A 19,036-nucleotide genomic window follows, 5' to 3' on the forward strand; every position below is an offset into this window, starting at 1 on the left:
AGTACACATATTATGTTTACACATTTTTTATACATTTGCAGAAACGTTCAAACATACGCTTAGTAAATGGTAAGAAAAAGTTTCACTAACAGACCTGATAATCATGAGGCAAATCATCAGCAGTAAGGTCGCAGTCAAGACGTGCAGTTAGTACAGAATCTATTTGCGTTAGGGAGTGCTGAAGGGCAAGAATACGTCCTTCTGATTGTTGCGCTTGCTTCACTGATCCTTCCAGCAGCTTTGCTCGCTGCCCTGCCTACTCAAAATATAATTCTAATTTTCTGTATAACTTAATTAAACAACTTCGTTGAATAAACTATTGTTTAAATGTATTTACCAAACTTAAACAATTATAAATATATAAAAATTTATCAACTTAAAAATATGGGGAAATTTAAAAAAATTCACCTGAATAACACATTTTCTTTGCACAGCATTATAATTTCAAACATATACGTAAAAAGCTTCATAATTCATACAAGCAATAGTAATCTTTCAAAGCAGAATAAAAAACTAACATCTTTAAATAGATATGTCTAAGATAAGTACTTAAGTTTTCCTTGGCAATTATGCATGCAGTTAAAAATAAATACAACTTTTTGTTATGAACAAAATCAATAATTCAAGCATTATGACATTACATATAACAATGACATACCTGATTATTTAGACTCTCCCAACGAGTTGTTAAGCTTTCTACATCTGCTTGAATGGACTGCGTCATGATATTACTTTCAATCAACTGTTTACCAATTTCTTGTATCTTTTCAAGCCTTATTTCTGGATGATTTCGTATGTAATTCTCTAAATCCTTTTTAAAACAAGAATTCATTACTTTTCATACGAATCATAAAAATTTACATGGTACTATAACGTGTAAACTTACATCAAGTTCCTCTGATATTTCTTCAGCATCTGCAGCACTTTCTGTCGATCTCTTCAATCGTTTATCTAATTTATCCAACCAATCACTTTCTTGCGCAACTAAAGCACGGAATTCACCATATTCGTGGCTGGCATTTTGTAAATGTCTATATCGTTCATAAATACGATCTGTGACATCTGTCCAGCGAGCATTTAAAAACGTAAATCGTCTACCAAGTTCTTGTACCGATGACCCTTCAGAACTTAACAATTTATCATTACCCATTTCGTTAAGATTTCTAAATTCTTCTACTCGTTTATCTATCTTTTCTTTTAACGACTGATATCGGCCACGAACTTGAAACAGTTCAACCGAAGATGTTATTTTAGTTTCAACTGGTATTTCTTTTTCTAAGGTCGACAACCACTTTGTAAAATCTTCTATCCCATTTATTATTTCATCATTCTTTTTCAATGTATCCTCATATTTATCATTTAAACTTTTAGCACCGTCAACAATGGCATTCCACTTATGCGATACAACTTCCAGCTTATTGTTTAATACATTCGCAAATTTTGGTTCAGAATTTTCAAGTAATCTGTTTGTAGAGGTTTGAAGTTTCTCTATTCGGGGTTTTGTTTGATTTATATCCTCACAAAAAGATTGAATTTGCTTTAATTTAAATTCCATACATTCGATATTATTTGACACACTATCTTTCGATAATTCTTCTAGATACTGATTTGATTTTTCAAGCCAACTTTGAAGATCCAAGAGCTCGTTATTAAATACCTTTAAAGTCTCTATATCTCTCAGTAAGTTTTGTTGCCGTTCTTCTAATATTATAGGTATATCACTCCATTTGGTGATAAGATCTTGTAATGCATCTTTAAGTCTTTGTCCCTGAGAATCTCCACTGGTTTTCATTATTAGCTCGTGTCCAACACTATTTACATAATTAAAAATCTCTTGATGCTTATTCAGGGAATTTTGTAAATCATTGAATTTTTGTAATTGTTCTGCCATTGTCTTATCATCTGACATTACTATATGCTCTGACAATAATGTACTCTCCACATTATTAATAAAAGAAGTAAGATTAGCAACTGCATCCGTATATTTCTTTGGTGGTGTTTTATCAACAGCATCATTTAATTCGGTTAACCTTTCAGACAATATTTTGTACAATTTGTCCCAATTACGAACAAAAGTTTGTATATCAGCATTTAAATTAACAGTTTCATTACTACCAGTTTGATTTTCCGACAATTCTTTGATTTTTTCTAACAATTTTTTAATGCGTTCCTCGTGAGATTTCATTGACTTCAATTTTACCCTGAACGGTTCTATTTGATTGTTTCCTTTATTTGAATCAAACCATTTAGAGTAGCTATCTAACATTAAATTTAAACTAGCCAATTCCGTTCGGAATTTTTTCACTTCTTCTAAATATTCTATACGAGTTTTTATTTCTTCAAGCCGATTGTTAGTTGCCATCCAACAATTCTGTATGTCTTTGATTTTTGTTTCCTCTGCTTCGACCGATTCATTTGCATCTCTTAGTTCCTCGAGAAGCTGTTTCCCTAGTTCTAATACTCTGTTATAGTCATCTTTATGTGCCTCTATATCAGCTATTGTATCATTGTAAACGACTTTCTTCTCTTCGATGCTCAATTCGTCAAATACTCCCTCCGATCGTCCAATTTCTAAATCAACATAATCGAGCCATTTATACAGATTGTGTAACGCAGATTCAAATTCGTGCCTAGTTGTACTATCTATACGACGTTTCTTCGAATCACTGTGAGGTGTGGAAGCTGCAGTAATTTCTTCCTTATAAGCGATACTTGTTACTGTTTCGGACATCCATTCGTTACCTGTAATCATTGTTGTTTCCCTCTCAGTCTTTAGATCAAACTCAAATCCGGAATTTGTTATCCTCTGCGTCTGTACTTCCATTATCTGTCCCACCGCTTCCCAACGATCTTGCAAATTTTCGATCTTTTCTAATATGTTAATACACTCTGGCGAAGTACTTTGTCCCTCCAGTTCTTGAACGGATTCTTGCAAAGACGTTAACTTCCTTTGATTCGCATCCATATCCATTTTCAAAATTTGTAATTTCTTAATTCTTTCCAACACTTCACCAATCTCGGACGCTGGATTTGCTTCCATTTGTTTTAACGTGATCTCAGTTTCGCTCAACCATGATACTAATCTTTTGTAATCGTCATTAACATTTTGCCAAAGCGAAGAAAAAGCTTGCAAACGTTGCCTCCTTTCTTCTTTCCATCGACAAATGTGAGTCCATCGCTCTCCGAGAGCAGATAACTGATCTTCCATTTGCGCGTAAACTGCTTCGGAGTTTTCTTCATCCACGACAACTACCATGTTTCTCATACCATCGACGATTCCCTGTTGCGCTGCAATATCTTGTTCTAGTTCGTTTAACAATTTTAGTTGATCATCCAAAGCGGATTGATTTAGTTCGATCGTTGCCATTAGCGATATCCTATCTTCGGTCCTCGTTAACCACTGCCGCAATGCATCTAACTGGCCTTGCTGCATTTGCATAAGAACCTCGTGAATTTTAGTTTGCCTTTCCATCGCGCGCATTCGAAGCCCTTCCCATCGAGAATTTAATAACGACATTTGAACTCGAACTTCGTGCTCCTCGTCCTTGTGTAAACCGCCTTCTGCTAATAATCTCGCACCTTCCTCCAATACAGCACCGACTCCATCCTGATGTCCGGACAACTCCACCAAAAATGTCTCGTGTTCGTGAAATTGTTGCTTCAATACTTCTAAACTGGATCCAGGTTCTGGAGCGTGATTTAATTTATCTTCCGCCTCCAAGAGCCAGGTCAAAACTTCCTCGAGAGCAACTTGATAACCACCAAGTTCTACAGATACGTTCGTTGCGAGACTCATCGGCCGCGACGTTGGCGTTCCAAAGTTTGTGAAAGACAGAGTATTCTGCAAAGAAACATTCTTAAAAAGATACATATAATTACTGAGCTACGCGAAATCAGATTGAATACCTCTGCTCCTGGTGTCGTAACCGGGCTACTATCACTCGCTACTGATAGATCCAGCTCGCCTATATCGTCTCCAGAATGAGGTAATGATTGGAAAAGACACATAACGTACATCATTATTGATTTTTTATCCGGCACCGATGTATTCACATCTGTTACAACATACAACGTATATGTCAGTCTTAAACTTCATAAACTAGATGTTGGTAATTAGTACAGATATTAATGATTTTTAATTTAATTTACCTTCTGGATCCAATAAACGTTCGATATCTAATTGTTCTTGGGCAATACGAAATGCATGATCTAATCTGGCATTCGGATGTTTACGCGCTATGTTATTGAAATCGAATAAATGTGGTTTCCATTTATGAAGAATCGCATTAAATGCCAGACCATCCGACCAAGATGTCGTGAAGTTTTTAATGTCAACTCCAGGGTAATTCTAAAAACGACACGAGTCTCAAAAAACTTTGTTACACAAATAGCTAAAAAAAAAGTTGACTTTATCCTTCGAACAAGATTTCACCTGTGAATTTTGACGACACCATGCCAAAAGAGTTTTCTCCAGATTTGTTTGTTGCAATTCCGTCATTAAATCCTTCAGATGGTAATGTACCTAAATAAGCATTACATTTGATATCAGATGAACGTACGACGTAAAATTACATAAATGATAAGTAATAAAAACAAGTTCAATATTTGCCGATAAGCTTTATTCTCAGTAAATTGACCCAGCCATAAAACTGACCTGCCAGTGTAGAATAATACTCCATACTAATCCGAGTGTTAGCTTAGGATTCCCGTCAACTATATCGTTGCTGCTAATATTTACGAGTTTCACCTAGGAGAAGTGCAAAGGATATCAATTAATTTGCATCTCTTGTACTTTCTCTCATAATTGGGTGCAATGTTAGCAACTCACGTTATTCTGCTCGAGAATTTGCAAAGCTTTGTTAACGTTATTCAGATGATGAACTCTCATTCGACCGCGTTCTCTTTTCTGTAATAAATAAATCCAGACAATGAAGAAAAAAAGAGATAATTAATGTAGAAATACAGGAATGTAAATAGCCAACGTTTAAGCGGCTGTAATTATCTCTATGTAGCTGTCGTAAAAAAGATCGATGAAAAGTAGGATATAAATCATAAATAATGCGATTTAAAGTGAGATTATATAAAGGAAATCTTTCGAGTGACTAAAATTGCCCGTGAAATGACACGAATCCGCGTAACGACGCATATTTTTCCTTCGGAATACTCTTACGCCTACCGTGTGTAGATAATCCGCACTCTCATGCAAATATTCGTAATACTCGATAGGCGCACCTGCTTGGAATTCTATTCGTACACCTCGTAATGTAAACACGAGACGCGCTATTGCGAGGACTAGTCTTTTTAAAAAAAGAACAACTGTCAGCGGAATGTTTAGAAGATTACATCATATACGAAATAAAAATACCGCTTATGTCTCGTTATGGGCTGTCGCGCCTATGCGTTTCGATTATATAATCCTTCACTTCTACTGCAAATTCTTTACTTACGTAGACTTTCGACGTAAGGACTTCCAACAGGGATAGTAATCGATTGCCATCTCTTAAGTCAACGAATAAATCAGAAATCGGCTCGTGATTATTCTGTATGAAAAATTTCAATGAATATTCATGTTAGATAAATAATTCTTACATTAGTGGAATCGTCAAGTCTTATTCGGATAATCCTTACTCTTATTCGTAATTTTAAACAACGTAGTACATACCTTAAGCAACTGTGAATTTATCCATTTCGCAAACGTTTTCTTTTGTACGTCTTCCCGCTCATCTGCAATATACGTATACGATAATCGTTACAACAATTGCAGAATAATCGTTTTTAATTTACAAAGGTCAATGTATACTGTACTCGTATCATTGAACATGTATTTGTAATTTAACGTGCTGAGTTCATTAATAACGATGTTTGTTAACAATTAAATAGCGTTCAAAGCGAGTACGATAATCATATTTTCAAGTAATTGAGGAAATGAATTAGGAAAATGGAAGAAAACATTACTTATCTGATGTATATTAGTAATGTTATATTTATCGGAGATGACAATGTACGTCGTACGACACATATTATTTTGGACGATTTACGTAGAAGCAAAAAAGTCTAATCTCGCGTTATCGTTCAAAAGGAAAGGGGGGAAAAAACGACGAGTTTTGATTTAAATATCTTGTTTCTGCAACAACAGCAGTAGTTTCATTGTCATTTGGACACCACCGCGAAATTATTGTCGACGTGGCAACGACGGCTCGTCATCTATCGCGTTGACACTCATTGACCCCGGTAAATGCAGCAGTAAACTCTTGAAATTTAGGTCGGCCAACAGAAAGTCATAAGCACGATGCTTAAATATGTACCTGTGGCCGGATTCTGCGAGGCTAGCGATTTTTCACGAGTCACGAGAATTTCGTTTTAGAGCCATACGATATCACCAAGTTGGGATGAGTAACCATCCGCTCGAAATCTGTGGACCAACGACAAATCTTTGGTGCGCGAACTACTGGAATGATTCACCGTGTACTTTGATCAGAACGGTTGTCTACTCGTTCTTCCTATATCTACGAGAGTCCTTTAAAACCTGACGCAACCGCATACATTAGCTCGATTTTTACCAGAAACCAGAATATTCAGATTCCGATCATATATTACTTTATACCGATCGACGCTGAAAATTCTTAATCGAACAAATAATATCGTCCACGCATCCTCTAGATCACCTACGCTCTCTTCGAACTATCGTCCTTCGTCGTTGTTTTCTTCTTTTTCTTTTTTTTTTTTTTTTTCGTCCAATGCTTCGAATTAGTAGCAAACGAAATATCTTCGACGACATTAAGTCCATCGATATCAGCAACGTTATTAATCATTGAGACGGTATCAGAGTGGTTGGCGCCAGGCGATCCAGAAAGCTATGCATTTTTCGGCCCACATTTCTACAAATAAGCAAATGGAAAAGAAACGCGACAAGCATGCGGACGTCACTGACCAACGATGAATGAATGGAACGAGCGTGCTTATCTTACGTTCGGAAGGATAGACGATAGCAGAGTGAACGAAAGGGGAAACGAGGGGGACAGAAATCGCGAATGGCGATCACGTAGCCGAAGCAAAGTATGCCGTAAGATACGCGCACGAGAGCGTGCGTCTTTCCTGGCCGGGTATCGGCCAACGTGGAGCCTTTCCTTACGAAACCGTGCCGCTTCCGAATATGGTGCATCGAGTTCTTTTGCACCGTCGTTCGATCGCCAGTTTTCTTTGCGCGATCGTCGTATCTCCACCCTCTGATTCCCCGCCGTTTTCTGCCAGAAAATTCAATCGTGTCACGTAAATCGCGCCACTTCCTGCGCTCTCGATCAGGCCAACCTACGCAACCGAGAGTAACGACCACTGGAACGATTGTTCGATGGTGATGCACGTTAGACGCGCTACTAATAGGACGTGGTATTTACTCGTCAAATTGAGAAGATCAGTTAACTGGTTTAAAAATATCTTCTTAATGGAAAACTCGCTTTCTAATCGGAACGATGATTCACGCTAGAAATCAAAACGAAAGAGCTTCTATCATTTGCGGGAATTTTATTTACAAGATACTACAATTCTAGAGAAGATAATCTATTATTGACTTGATGTTTGGAGTAAAGATCGAGTAAATAATTTCCTGTCCGGCACAACATTTGGAATTCATTCTAGCTACATAGTTTTCTATCGTCTTGGGTCTTATGAATTTTAAAAACATGCTTCCTGTGTCGCTGGAAAGAATTCGAAAGGATAGGGTTTCGAGGCATTGTTTACGAAAAGAAGATGGTAGAGCGACGACAAGCTTAGAGATGGTTGTACATGATGGATGTAACGGAATTTCAGAGCTGAGGTCATCCAGCTTTCATACTATCAAACGGGAAACGTGGACCTTAACATTGTCGCGAATACTGCACAGTCTTTCTGTTAACCGTTACCGGTTGTTTCTATGCCAACGACGGAATGTAAGTAGATTTTTCGCGTTAACCGGTAACATAGGGTCGAATTAAGTCGCATCAGAGAAACGAGTAAAACGCAGTTTATACCAACTCCTTTAAATTACAAGATCGAGTACAGTACACAAGTGTCGATAAATATAAACCGAAGCTCTACGAACGAAGAGATACGTTGCTTCAAGAAGACAGTGAAATTACGTTGACCGGTGTCCAAGTGAAAACTACTCCTGCGCGAAGATATGTACCTTAAGCAAATAGAGAACTACTCGTGACTCGACATTTCGCATAATACGGTCCCATATATCACCGGTAACAGGAAAATACAGAGTATCGGTGGAAGCTATGCATCCGAGCCGTGAAACCATTGAATCAAATTGTTCTCGAGTCTATCGATTTCTCTGCTATCTTAAAGTATCGTCGGTGTCGGAGAGAACGTATTAAAAACTAAAAGTTTAAAAGGAAACGAAACAGCTGTGTGCACGTGTCGCGCAAACTATTCGTAACGAAAGTCTATCCTCAACGTTGAGTAAAATCCAAAGATGGATTCGAGTGTTTATATGCACATGCACATCTGCTGGCTCACTTTCGTGGCAACTAACGTAAACAACGGTGGCCAAGTATGAAGTACGCGAGAGAGTACTGTGTACACGACACTATACCGCTCCGAGATGTGACACAGAAAATTGATTACCTTCTGATAAGGTTAAAGCTTTACTCTGCGAAATAGAACAAAATTCCAGTGCGCGTTTATCGGAGAACTTTGAAATTGATTTTCGCTTACGCGAACGAAACGAAAGATAAGATTCGCTGCGACTTGTAGCGTATACAAGTTTCATATGTCTTGGCTCGAGTGATTTCCGAATCTGTAACAATTGTCACGAGCTACCCTTTCCGCGATCGCGAGGGTTGAACGAACCGCGAAAGTTCGGCGCGCGTAACGCTGTTAACGCCTCGATAATATGCTACATCGTCGAGAAAACAGTGCCAGCCATCTGAAACCACCGCTAAACTTAGCTAAACTTAGCTAAACGCGCGCTAACACGAGCTCTCCTCTCCGCTATACGCGCATTCATTAGAGCAAATCAACGAAACAAATATTTCGCGGCGAAGCGCCGTTGCACTGACACCTATCGTGGCGAGCTTTCTAAAAAGAAACCTTGCATTCTTCGTCTTTCGCGTTCCACCGTTCGCGAATAGAGATTGTGACTCGTTTTTCATGAATCAAACAGCAATAACGTATTTTCCGTGATTTGAACAATACTAAAACAAGTAGTAAATATTACGAGATAAATATTATTTTAGGAAAAGTTGATTCACGATTTAAGATTATTAGGAAAAAGGTAAAAGATCTTTTATGTTTACAGTCACACCGATCCTTCGATTACATCAGTGACCATTACGCCATCGACGGTGCGCTAGGTTTGCAGTATCGTTGTCGCAGCGCGATCTCGGATATCGGTTACCTCAAGGACGCAGAATTTTTCGCCGGTCGACTACCACTCGCGGGAGAAATGCTCTCCATCCAAGGTATCTTTACGACGAGGTTCGAACCTCCGGAAGAATTATACGTATCGAGTGCTGATTTCACATCGAGTCGAAACTCTTACGCGTCGCCGTTCCTCGGTGAACGCCAACAGCTTGGCAAAGTCGAATTAACGATCTCGAACCTGATTCTCTCCCTTCTTTCCACCGAGCGTTCTTTATCCCATCGGTGTCTCGGTCCCTCTGTCTGCCTCTTTTCCCCCTAGAATCGTTAAGCGTCATCGAAAAGGGCCGGCGAGAACGAGATGCTCGAAACCACTCGATATCGCCTCTTCGTTAAAAAGATGCAAATATCGAGAAAATGAGGTGAGGAAGATCGGAAAGAAGCAACGAAGACTGGTCGTTGCTACTAATATCAGCGTCGTTTTACGATAAATTATTTCAATTTCGTCGTAAACATCGCGTAACGGTAGGCAACCTTTAACCCTTTGCGCAAGCCGGAAAATTGCTCTATAAATATCTTTAACTTAACACAACAGCTACGATTAATGTTTGCAATTTTATAGAGCTCGTGGACAACGGAAACAGCCCATACCCCGAAGAATATTTCCCTCGATGTAAAAATAATCTAACCAAAATTTTCCTCTTTCTTACTTCTTTCACGTGTCTCGTACATTTACTGGCTCAGCAGGTCAGAAATAGGCCAGAAACGAAGGTAAGAGTTACCTGGTGAAAAAGAAAACCTAGAATGATTTACAAAACACCGTAAATCTCTGTCTGAATCAACGTGTCCATTTGCCGGATCGAACGCACTTTGCCTGTCCCTATACTCTGCAGTTTGCGATTATACCGTTGGCACAAAAGGCGCAACGCTTTTAAATGCTTTTCGACTGTGAGCCATTCAAAGCGTCGCCTTTTCATTCATTGGTACCAACCTGAATGCAAGTAGAGCACCGCGTGCACTTTGCAAACAAGTTAACCGCCTAGGATGGCCGTCTGCGTGGCTAACAATCGTTTAAACGAGATGACAATGCGTACTAGCGACCGCGAGGACTGCATCTCTTCTGGCGTGTACACTGGAACGAGTGTCGTTGGCCCTAAACGCATCATCATCCAAAGTTCACAGGTCAAACGAACTGATGGAACCACGTAATATTCGTAAAGCGTCCTAGTATTTAACACGTTCGAGTCAACGTATATACTTTCAAACGTTTGTCGATATAATCTGAGTAAAAATGTCATCATTTTCTTTCGACCGTTCAAATTGTTCAATTTATCATATGTGTTTTTATGGATGAGATATTTTCAGTGCGAAGAAATAAACGGTATCTCGTTATTTTCGTTCTTATCGGCGATGCTTGTAAATTAATCGTAATCGTTTAAACGAGGGGAGTAACTAAAAGAGAAATATAACAGAATCTTTTAATAGATTCGCTATAACACATTTAATGAACATTTAAATGTCTGATATCTAAAACCATATCGCGTAAACTTAATAGCGATTAACGTTTATAACGTTTTCAATGAAAGTCAGCTGTGTTAACAAACTCGAGTCGCGTGCATCAAACGCTAGTTAATAGAGAGCCTGATAAAAATTTTATAACGTATGAACACGGAAGACATTAATCGCGACCTGTATCGGATCAGTTACGTGGATTATACCAAGTTAATCCGTTCTGAAATTACCGATCTGTTTACACATACAATGTAATAAAATATGTATTTAGTATTATGAATTCGTGGTGTATTATTGTGAAAGGCAACGTTTAGTTAATTGTATCCGTCTGTTCGTAGCTTTCTATAGACCGTGATATATCCTTCGTACTAAATTATAAGTTTAAGAACATACTCCCGAGTATGTTCTCTAAAACTAAGCATATTCGTGTAGTCCAGAATTCTAAATCGAACCGTATCGATTCGAATCGAATAAAATCTAGCTCGAACGAAAAGAATATGTTAAATCGAATCGATTAAATAAAAAAAGAAGATTGGAAAGCATCGAGCTAGGTAATTCAGAATGGATTGCTTTGAATTGAGTTAGTTTCTAACTAACTAGATCGAGTTCAACGCAAAAATTTATAATGGAAAGCATTGGTGGAAATGCTTGCACCACGAAATCGTTACCTTTGATAAATCTCTTGAATTGAATACGGACATTTGTATGACACAATCGCAGCTTTTAAAGATCCACAGAACGCCAAAGAATAATCCGTGTGATCTATACATGGACAGTTTTTGTATTCAACGATTCAACTCTTGATTCGTCACACTAGCATTACGTAGTTTTACAATTTAAGCTTCCACGAACGGAATGCGTTTCTTCTACCGGAGATATACAAGTAGTTATTGTCTACAGTTGAAATAAATGCATTGAAGTGAGGAAAACAAAGCGAACCATTATTTTAACATGTGTAGAATGAGTAATTCGTGCCTTAATAAAGGACAAATAATTCTTGGACTAAGTACCATGAAAAAATGTTCGCTATAAAAATGAATAAATTTTTCAGAAGGCAATATTCAAAATTAAAAATAATGCATGATAAAACCGTAGAGGAAAAAGAAATTGAAACTACACCTTTCGATTACCATGACAATTAGCGAGGCATGACAATTACCATGACGTATTAACGAGCCTATTAATGCATCAATGTCTTACACGAATTATTTAATAAACGAGATTTCAGTTTCTTCCACGAGAATGTCCCATTGTTCTCTTACCAGTAATTAGAGATGCTGTCGATGAACAAGTAGTAAACTATAATTACCGTAACAAATTTCACAATATAAAGATTAATTATTTTACTATGATTGATTAAAACAAACATGTGAACAAAACTAAACTGTCAAAGTGGCTGAAATTGAAAATTTCAGCATTAAATGTTTAATTGAAACGAGATTGCGTTAAATTTGCGTGTAACGATTTCCTTGAATCGTTTCGCTAATAGTATGTTCACTGAACCTAGTACACGAAGCACGCATTCTAATCTAAATGACGCCACTTACGCAGCCTAGTTATCATTCTTGACGTGCACGTGTACCGTACCTCTTTCTTGACGTATACATGCGTTTCGCGTATATGGCGAATAAATATTTCGAAGATTAGATAAAGCATACCTTAGAACATAGATAACCTCATTGTCTACTGGCGTAGAATAGACAGATGAATGCTAAAATAATATATAAAATGCACTATTTAAGCTCTACGAAAAGAACATATTGCAATACCGAGCCCTATACGATGCTTTGTTGCAGGTTGCATCCATTTTTGAATATGACACAGTAAACGTAAAAAAAATATCGTTTAAATCGCAATGCAGACAGATAGGAGTTAATCGTTAAATAGTTAATTGTTTTTAATGTATAATATTGAAAGTAATCTAGCATCGGCTAAATTTTAATGAAAACGAAGAAAACCGAATGCCGGCTTTCAGATAAAATCCTGAAGGCAGGCGATTCTTAGCTAATATCACGATGTCAAGGCGTGAGATGCGATTATAAGGTAGATGTATATAGAGACGTTAACTCCACCCATTTGTGAGACGATTACAAAGTAAAAGTAACAAAAATAGAAAGGTTCGGAGAGTAGTAAAGTCATAATTGCTGAGTACCTATGTAAACGACTTCCATCTTGCTTGAGACTCTGCAGAGACGCAGCCACGAAATCGGCGACGTAACAATATCCAAGGGCACGTTAGTGGAAAGCACAGAATATCACATCGATTACAGTCGCCACGTTAAGTGGGCTGTCACAGATTGCACAATTTAGACGCAAACACTGGGGAACAATAACGATTGTCAACGACAAAATGAATCGATCTGAACTTCGAGCCGATCTCGACGATGAGGTTAGAATCGCGCGCGCACAACGCGCGACAACGGCGATCCGTATACGACACTTGTTGATTCCACACTGTCAAGAAGACCACTGCACCCGTATGCGAGCAAACACGTCGTCACTTACACACATGGACCTTTAGCTTTCTTTCTCTTTTTCTCTCGTGCTCTCGTTCTCTATCTCCCTCGCATTCTCTTCTTCTATCTCTTTCTCTTGTTTACCTTGTTCTCACCGACGATAGCGTTTCTTTTAAGCCTTCAAAATCTTTAACGCGATTATAACTTATACGTGAAACCACAGTATCGTTGGTTATTCGCGCCGATTGTGAATATCGAAGAAACAGCGAGAGAAACAAAGAAACTATTTGGTGACGATATGATGAAAAAGACACGGATAAACGATAGCTGATTCGCGAACCGAAAATGTAAAAAGAAAAGAAAAACTGCCAAACGTTCTTACTTTCATACGAGCGTCAATAGATCGCCGAACGAACCACACACCGGCTGAGTCTCGAGCAAACTGGCAACCTCGGAGTTCGGGACAAGTAAGGCCCAACTTCCCCCACCTGTACCCGCCCTCTAGCGATGTACACTTTCATTCTATCTCGCTTTTTCTTATAAATTGCCTCGTTCTTTCCTTTATTCTCGGATGAGTTCTCCCTTTCCCTAACATATCGTAGGACTTTATTGACGTTCACGGAAAACAACGAAAGGAGTGTTAAAATTTGAGCCCAACTAGTTACGAATTAAAATTATTCGATAATCGACTAAGTCAAAATTACGAATGTAAAAATTAATTCCGTAATCGTACTTTTGACACTATACTGGTTAAGTTTATAAATTTTACAGTCGCATGATATTTATATAATTTATAGGAAATTTATGGAAAGCGACAAATAGTTTATCAAAGGAACTTGCGCATTAGATACAAATAAAATATCTCGAAGGATTAAACATAGATTGAAACAGATATAGAAAAACTACTATCTACGAGCAGTGAAACAGGCCCTCGGGCTCTTCCTTGTGGACCGTAAGGCCCAATGTATCACAGGTAAACAGGATCTCAGAAATCGAAAGAAGTAGTCTGTCTCGAATGAAACAGGTAGGAAGAGGTGGATCGTATAGCTCCATAATATGAATTTTAATTTAAATTCTATCGATTGTCATACCGAGATCGATGTTTCCTACAAGATCAAAAATAGTCTAATAAGAGCGACTTTTTATATAATTTAAATATTTTAATAATAATTTTAATATTGAATATTCAATTTATATATATATCAACATAGTGTATACTCGATAATTCGTTGTTTGAAAAATCGTATTGAACGAAGACGAAACAAGATTAATGCAATTCCGAGAAATGCGTCTATATCTTTGCATTAGAGACCTCCCACAGCGTCGCGTCTTCAATTCTTCGACTAATCCAATCAATTCCAGCCATAGGTATATTATCGTTTAACGAATTGATATTCGTCCGACTATATCCGTCGTGATTGTTTTAACAATTGTAAAAACAAACCAATTATGCAATTTTATCGTTTGACATACTTACAAATATCATCATCCATACTTGTTTCCGGTTATATGTGCATTTAAAATCACTAAACTCCACGAATATTTCGTTGAATAGAATGCAAATTTATCACATGCTCACAATTGCCGAATACTTTGTACATTATACATTGCAGCACATTAAACAAATCACACTTTCTTTTGTAATATTGAACACTGTACACGCTGTCCTATTATTTATAACATCGAAATAATCAACTATTTTGTACTGATTACACAGTATGATTCACTTTTTTATGCAACATCTTTCCCAAATATTGGACAACATTAAACACTCGACATTTACGATCGGACTTATCAATGACCGCTAAAATAACACTTTATTATAGTTTTATTAAACATATTTTCAATTTTTTTTTTTTTTTTTGAGTTTCGTATTCGATTAACGATGAACACAGATTTTAAATAATTTTTCAAAAACGGATTTTCCATGCGTACACATAATTAAATCTGGTTAGATGAGATTTTAGTGGATAGTACGATACCATGAAGTGATCACACATGGATTTAGTTAACAAAGAACCTCATTCGGTGCAGTCTGTCGCGATACTGTAAGCCACTGTAAGGTGTTGAGAAGCTTGCATCGTAGGCGATCTTCTTTCTGGAAGTCAGCGCCGACGCATCAAATATTAAATTTGTTCGATCATCGAAAACTATTTCGGTGTCGTTAATTTGTCGCTTTCAGTGTCAATGAAACTGACACCAAAAATTCACTATAAACTGTCCATTGATAAACGTCCATGACTATGTTCGACTTAGGAAAACTATAAAACCACTATAGAACTCCATTTTAAGAATAAATTTCAGAATCTTTTGAATTTCCAAATAGGAGAAAAATATTTTGAAAAATATAAACGACGTTCAATTAAAATATTCCGTGTCAAGGTTCATATACATCTGTTGCTGTTCCTACGCGAAATGTACTTACCAGAATTGTAGCATGTGTTCCAAAAATATCGTCACGTTCATATTATAAGCAGGAAAAATGGAGGGAATGATATTTATCAATATTGGAAGTAGTACACAAAAGTAATATATGTATTAATCGCTAGAATAAAATTGATAATAAATGTATCTTGAACAATATGTATGCGATTAGAAGAAAATCGAATAAACGAATAAAACGTTTGAGTGGTTTGAAAAATTATTAGGAAATATGTAGAGATTTAAAAGTATTATTCAAGAAATTTTCGAAGATAATATAATTAAAATTTCACGAAGTGATAAAGCACATCATCGATGATATTCAGCTACTTTGCATGTCCTTTAATCATTAAAAAAGATTTGATATAATTGCGCACGAAGATTTATAGTATAGGTAGTAAAGATCATTGTTATTTTCACTTATAATATAATATAATATAATAAAAATATTAATCTGATTTATATTCAAATAAACTTCTTATGTCTAATCATAGTCTAAGATTCATAATACATGGAAATGACAGTATGACAACAACGATCTTTTTTGAATATTTTCTTATGTATTATTTTCTTTCTTCTGTATATTCCCATTTTTTACATTACGGAACAAAGTAAAACGTGGTGTGAAACGTGATCGCGTTGATCACTTCTATTTATAATTACATAAGTGACACAGAGTGTTAGTAACGAATGCGTTTTCCTAATAAATGAATAAAATGTATAGTGTGTTACACTGATACTATTAAAGTTAATAAGTGAAATGACAGACTATATTATTTTATTATATATAGTACCAATTTATACTATTTTTCAGTGAAAATAAAAAAATTTTCTCTTTCACTATAATTATAAAACTATGAAATCCTTTTGCATTGAGAGAAACTAACAATTCTTTTAAACACATATTTCGAGTAATTTTCAAATTACCTTTAATACTGGAAATTTGCTCCTCGACGCTCTCACCTTGCCATGGATCTCCCTCGACTTCAATAATCCAACGAATTTTTCTTGGTTGCATCTGAAAAAGTTGTATGATTTCTATTTATAAAAAGGAAAACTCTGTTCACAGTCAAACATTACTTGTATAACATCGAACTGCACCAGATCAGTAGTTCACGCTAGTTTTAAAGTCGATATATCGGTATCGGTATATGATTATTTTTTACGAATAGAGTGTTTACAGATAATGCGACTTGAATGAGTTTCCTCAAACATAATATTAACCTTAACTAAATATGCTTTTATGTAACATATCTTTTCAATGTATATATTGATTTTTTAAATTATGTTGATACACTTTCTAAAAATTGTTTCTTTTAATTTATTACTGCCTAAAAAAAAATACAAATTATTAAATATATAATATAAAATAAATAATAAAATTTATTTTATAAAAATTACATTATTATACATAAAAATATACATAAAATATTGAAAGAGAGAAATGTTACTAATCTTTACAGTTCGTAATAAACTGATATAGTTATCATTAGTATAAAATTAATATGATATATGCTTGCTCGTGATTAGATGTCAACGATTAGATACGTAGCAATCGTGAATGGTATTGAAATACAAATTAATGTTCCAGATAAATAAATCTGTGAACACGCAAACAATGTATAAGTTACCTTAAATATCGTCGAGGAACATAAAAAAAATATTTATTAACACGATATTCATCGGACGACGTCTGACTACGCTGTTGCAGGCAATACTCGTTTCACACTGACAATGATTTGTCTGTCAACGGAAGTGACACTCTGTATTGTGACTATCTGGCGGTTCGTTGCATCGACCATGCGTGCTTGAATGTCGACTTTGCTAAGAAGAATTGTCAGAACTTCTACACCCACGGGTCTGTTAGTTATATGTGTGGACGATCAGAACTTTCGTCCACGAGATATTCCGACACAAGCACGAATCACTCTTAAATTCTCCTCTGTTGTTAAGTGAAGCACACCATTCACTACCAATCCCTTTAACATGCATAATCTACCGGCATTATGAATACAATTTAAAATTGATCGAAGATAATGTTGTGCAATGCTTCTTTTATTATTTAACTTAACAAATTTTATATCAATATTTTTCGCATTTCTAAATAAAAGGAAAGAAATATAATTATCATTTATGACAATTTGAAATAATTATTAACATTTAACTGTCTTATTATATAAAAGGATATTATCTCGACGATTTATAAAACGTGATTATTTAATCATTAAAGTTTACAGATATTAAATGCGCAAAGTATATGTTTAGATTTAGAATTAAGATTTTTATATTTAAAAAAATATGATATTTTTTATGTAATTTTATAAATCAAAATGTTTTAACTTGATTCTGCTTTTCAACTAAAAATTTTGAAATTTAAAGTTAGATAGATCGATCTGCATGGTCGATCAACTTATCCTGAAACGACGCATGCGTCGAAAATGGCCGCAATAGACAATTAAGCACGAGGTAGAAGTAAAGGTTGACGATAAACGCAACACAAAATCTTTGTGAATTTAAAGAAAAAATAAAAATTAGAACGTAAAAATGTATTTGATGTATTATCTAAATGAGAATGGAGATCGAGTGTATACATTGAAGGTAATGAATGTAATGTATTTTATTGTAGATTACATTACGTTTGTTTATTGTTTATTTGTACAAAAAATGCATTATTTTCTTTGTTAAGTCTATTTTGTGTTTACATAGCCTAGTTTTTTACATGGACATATAGAAGCATTAATTTCTTTCTTCTCTGTAATATATTTTGTATTTATATATTTTGTATTTATATTGTATATATATATTTATAACCTTATTTTCTTTTTCGTTTTACAGAAAATGGATCCAAATGGAAAACCGACACTATCGGCTCATCCAGGTATATAATAGATCTTATTTTGTTTCTGCATAAAGTGTTGCAACTAATTAATAAAAAGAATTATTTCAGCTCGATTTTCTCCTGAAGATAAATATTCAAGAGAAAGGATAACGTTAAAACGAAGATTTGGCTTGTTACTCACACAACAACCACTACCAACATATTAATATTTAACATTTGCGTACAAATGGCATTGAATATAATTGCGCAAAATTTATTAAATGTGTATGCCTAAAATATTTATATAATATTACTGTTTGAATATAAAACTGAACTTTGGACGCCTACAACTTCCCCTCTTGGTAATCTAAATGTCTGCTATCCCATTTGTATTAAAACATTTATAGCATTTATAATTATACTTAGGTGCAAATCATGTATGAAATGCAATTAATATCTTATATATAATGGGTTAATTATTCAGTTC

The 19,036-nt window shown here is 35.7% G+C and overlaps 2 protein-coding genes across 12 annotated transcripts in view; one reads left to right on the plus strand and one right to left on the minus strand.

Annotated features, from left to right (window-relative positions):
- LOC139988043 (dystrophin, isoforms A/C/F/G/H) overlaps positions 1 to 17,628 on the minus strand; it is a 445,976-nt gene extending 428,348 nt beyond the window's left edge. Inside the window, exons 1-12 of one of the 10 annotated variants that reach the window (XM_072004969.1) lie at positions 17,363 to 17,628; positions 16,659 to 16,749; positions 5,663 to 5,724; positions 5,448 to 5,540; positions 4,829 to 4,906; positions 4,655 to 4,747; positions 4,433 to 4,522; positions 4,150 to 4,348; positions 3,907 to 4,055; positions 887 to 3,856; positions 659 to 811; positions 95 to 256 (exon numbers count right to left, since the gene is read on the minus strand). In XM_072004969.1, the coding sequence (XP_071861070.1) occupies positions 95 to 256; positions 659 to 811; positions 887 to 3,856; positions 3,907 to 4,055; positions 4,150 to 4,348; positions 4,433 to 4,522; positions 4,655 to 4,747; positions 4,829 to 4,906; positions 5,448 to 5,540; positions 5,663 to 5,724; positions 16,659 to 16,749 (4,140 nt within the window). In that variant the 5' untranslated portion in view covers positions 17,363 to 17,628. Of the gene's footprint in view, positions 1 to 94; positions 257 to 658; positions 812 to 886; positions 3,857 to 3,906; positions 4,056 to 4,149; positions 4,349 to 4,432; positions 4,523 to 4,654; positions 4,748 to 4,828; positions 4,907 to 5,447; positions 5,541 to 5,662; positions 5,725 to 13,006; positions 13,751 to 14,787; positions 15,332 to 16,658; positions 16,750 to 17,362 lie in introns of those variants that run through there. The other 9 variants (XM_072004970.1, XM_072004965.1, XM_072004964.1 and 6 more) reach the window with 9 other exon arrangements.
- A 524-nt stretch (positions 17,629 to 18,152) lies between these two features.
- Nop10 (Nop10 ribonucleoprotein) overlaps positions 18,153 to 19,036 on the plus strand; it is a 144,677-nt gene continuing 143,793 nt past the window's right edge. The window contains exons 1-3 of one of the 2 annotated variants that reach the window (XM_072004995.1): positions 18,153 to 18,329; positions 18,567 to 18,609; positions 18,679 to 18,790. In XM_072004995.1, coding sequence (XP_071861096.1) covers positions 18,276 to 18,329; positions 18,567 to 18,609; positions 18,679 to 18,776 — 195 coding nt within the window. In that variant the 5' untranslated portion in view covers positions 18,153 to 18,275 and the 3' untranslated portion in view covers positions 18,777 to 18,790. Of the gene's footprint in view, positions 18,330 to 18,566; positions 18,610 to 18,678; position 19,036 lie in introns of those variants that run through there. The other variant, XM_072004994.1, reaches the window with a different exon arrangement.

Source organism: Bombus fervidus, chromosome 6 (assembly GCF_041682495.2).
Source record: "Bombus fervidus isolate BK054 chromosome 6, iyBomFerv1, whole genome shotgun sequence".
In the NCBI taxonomy this organism is placed as follows: Eukaryota; Metazoa; Arthropoda; class Insecta; order Hymenoptera; family Apidae; genus Bombus; species Bombus fervidus.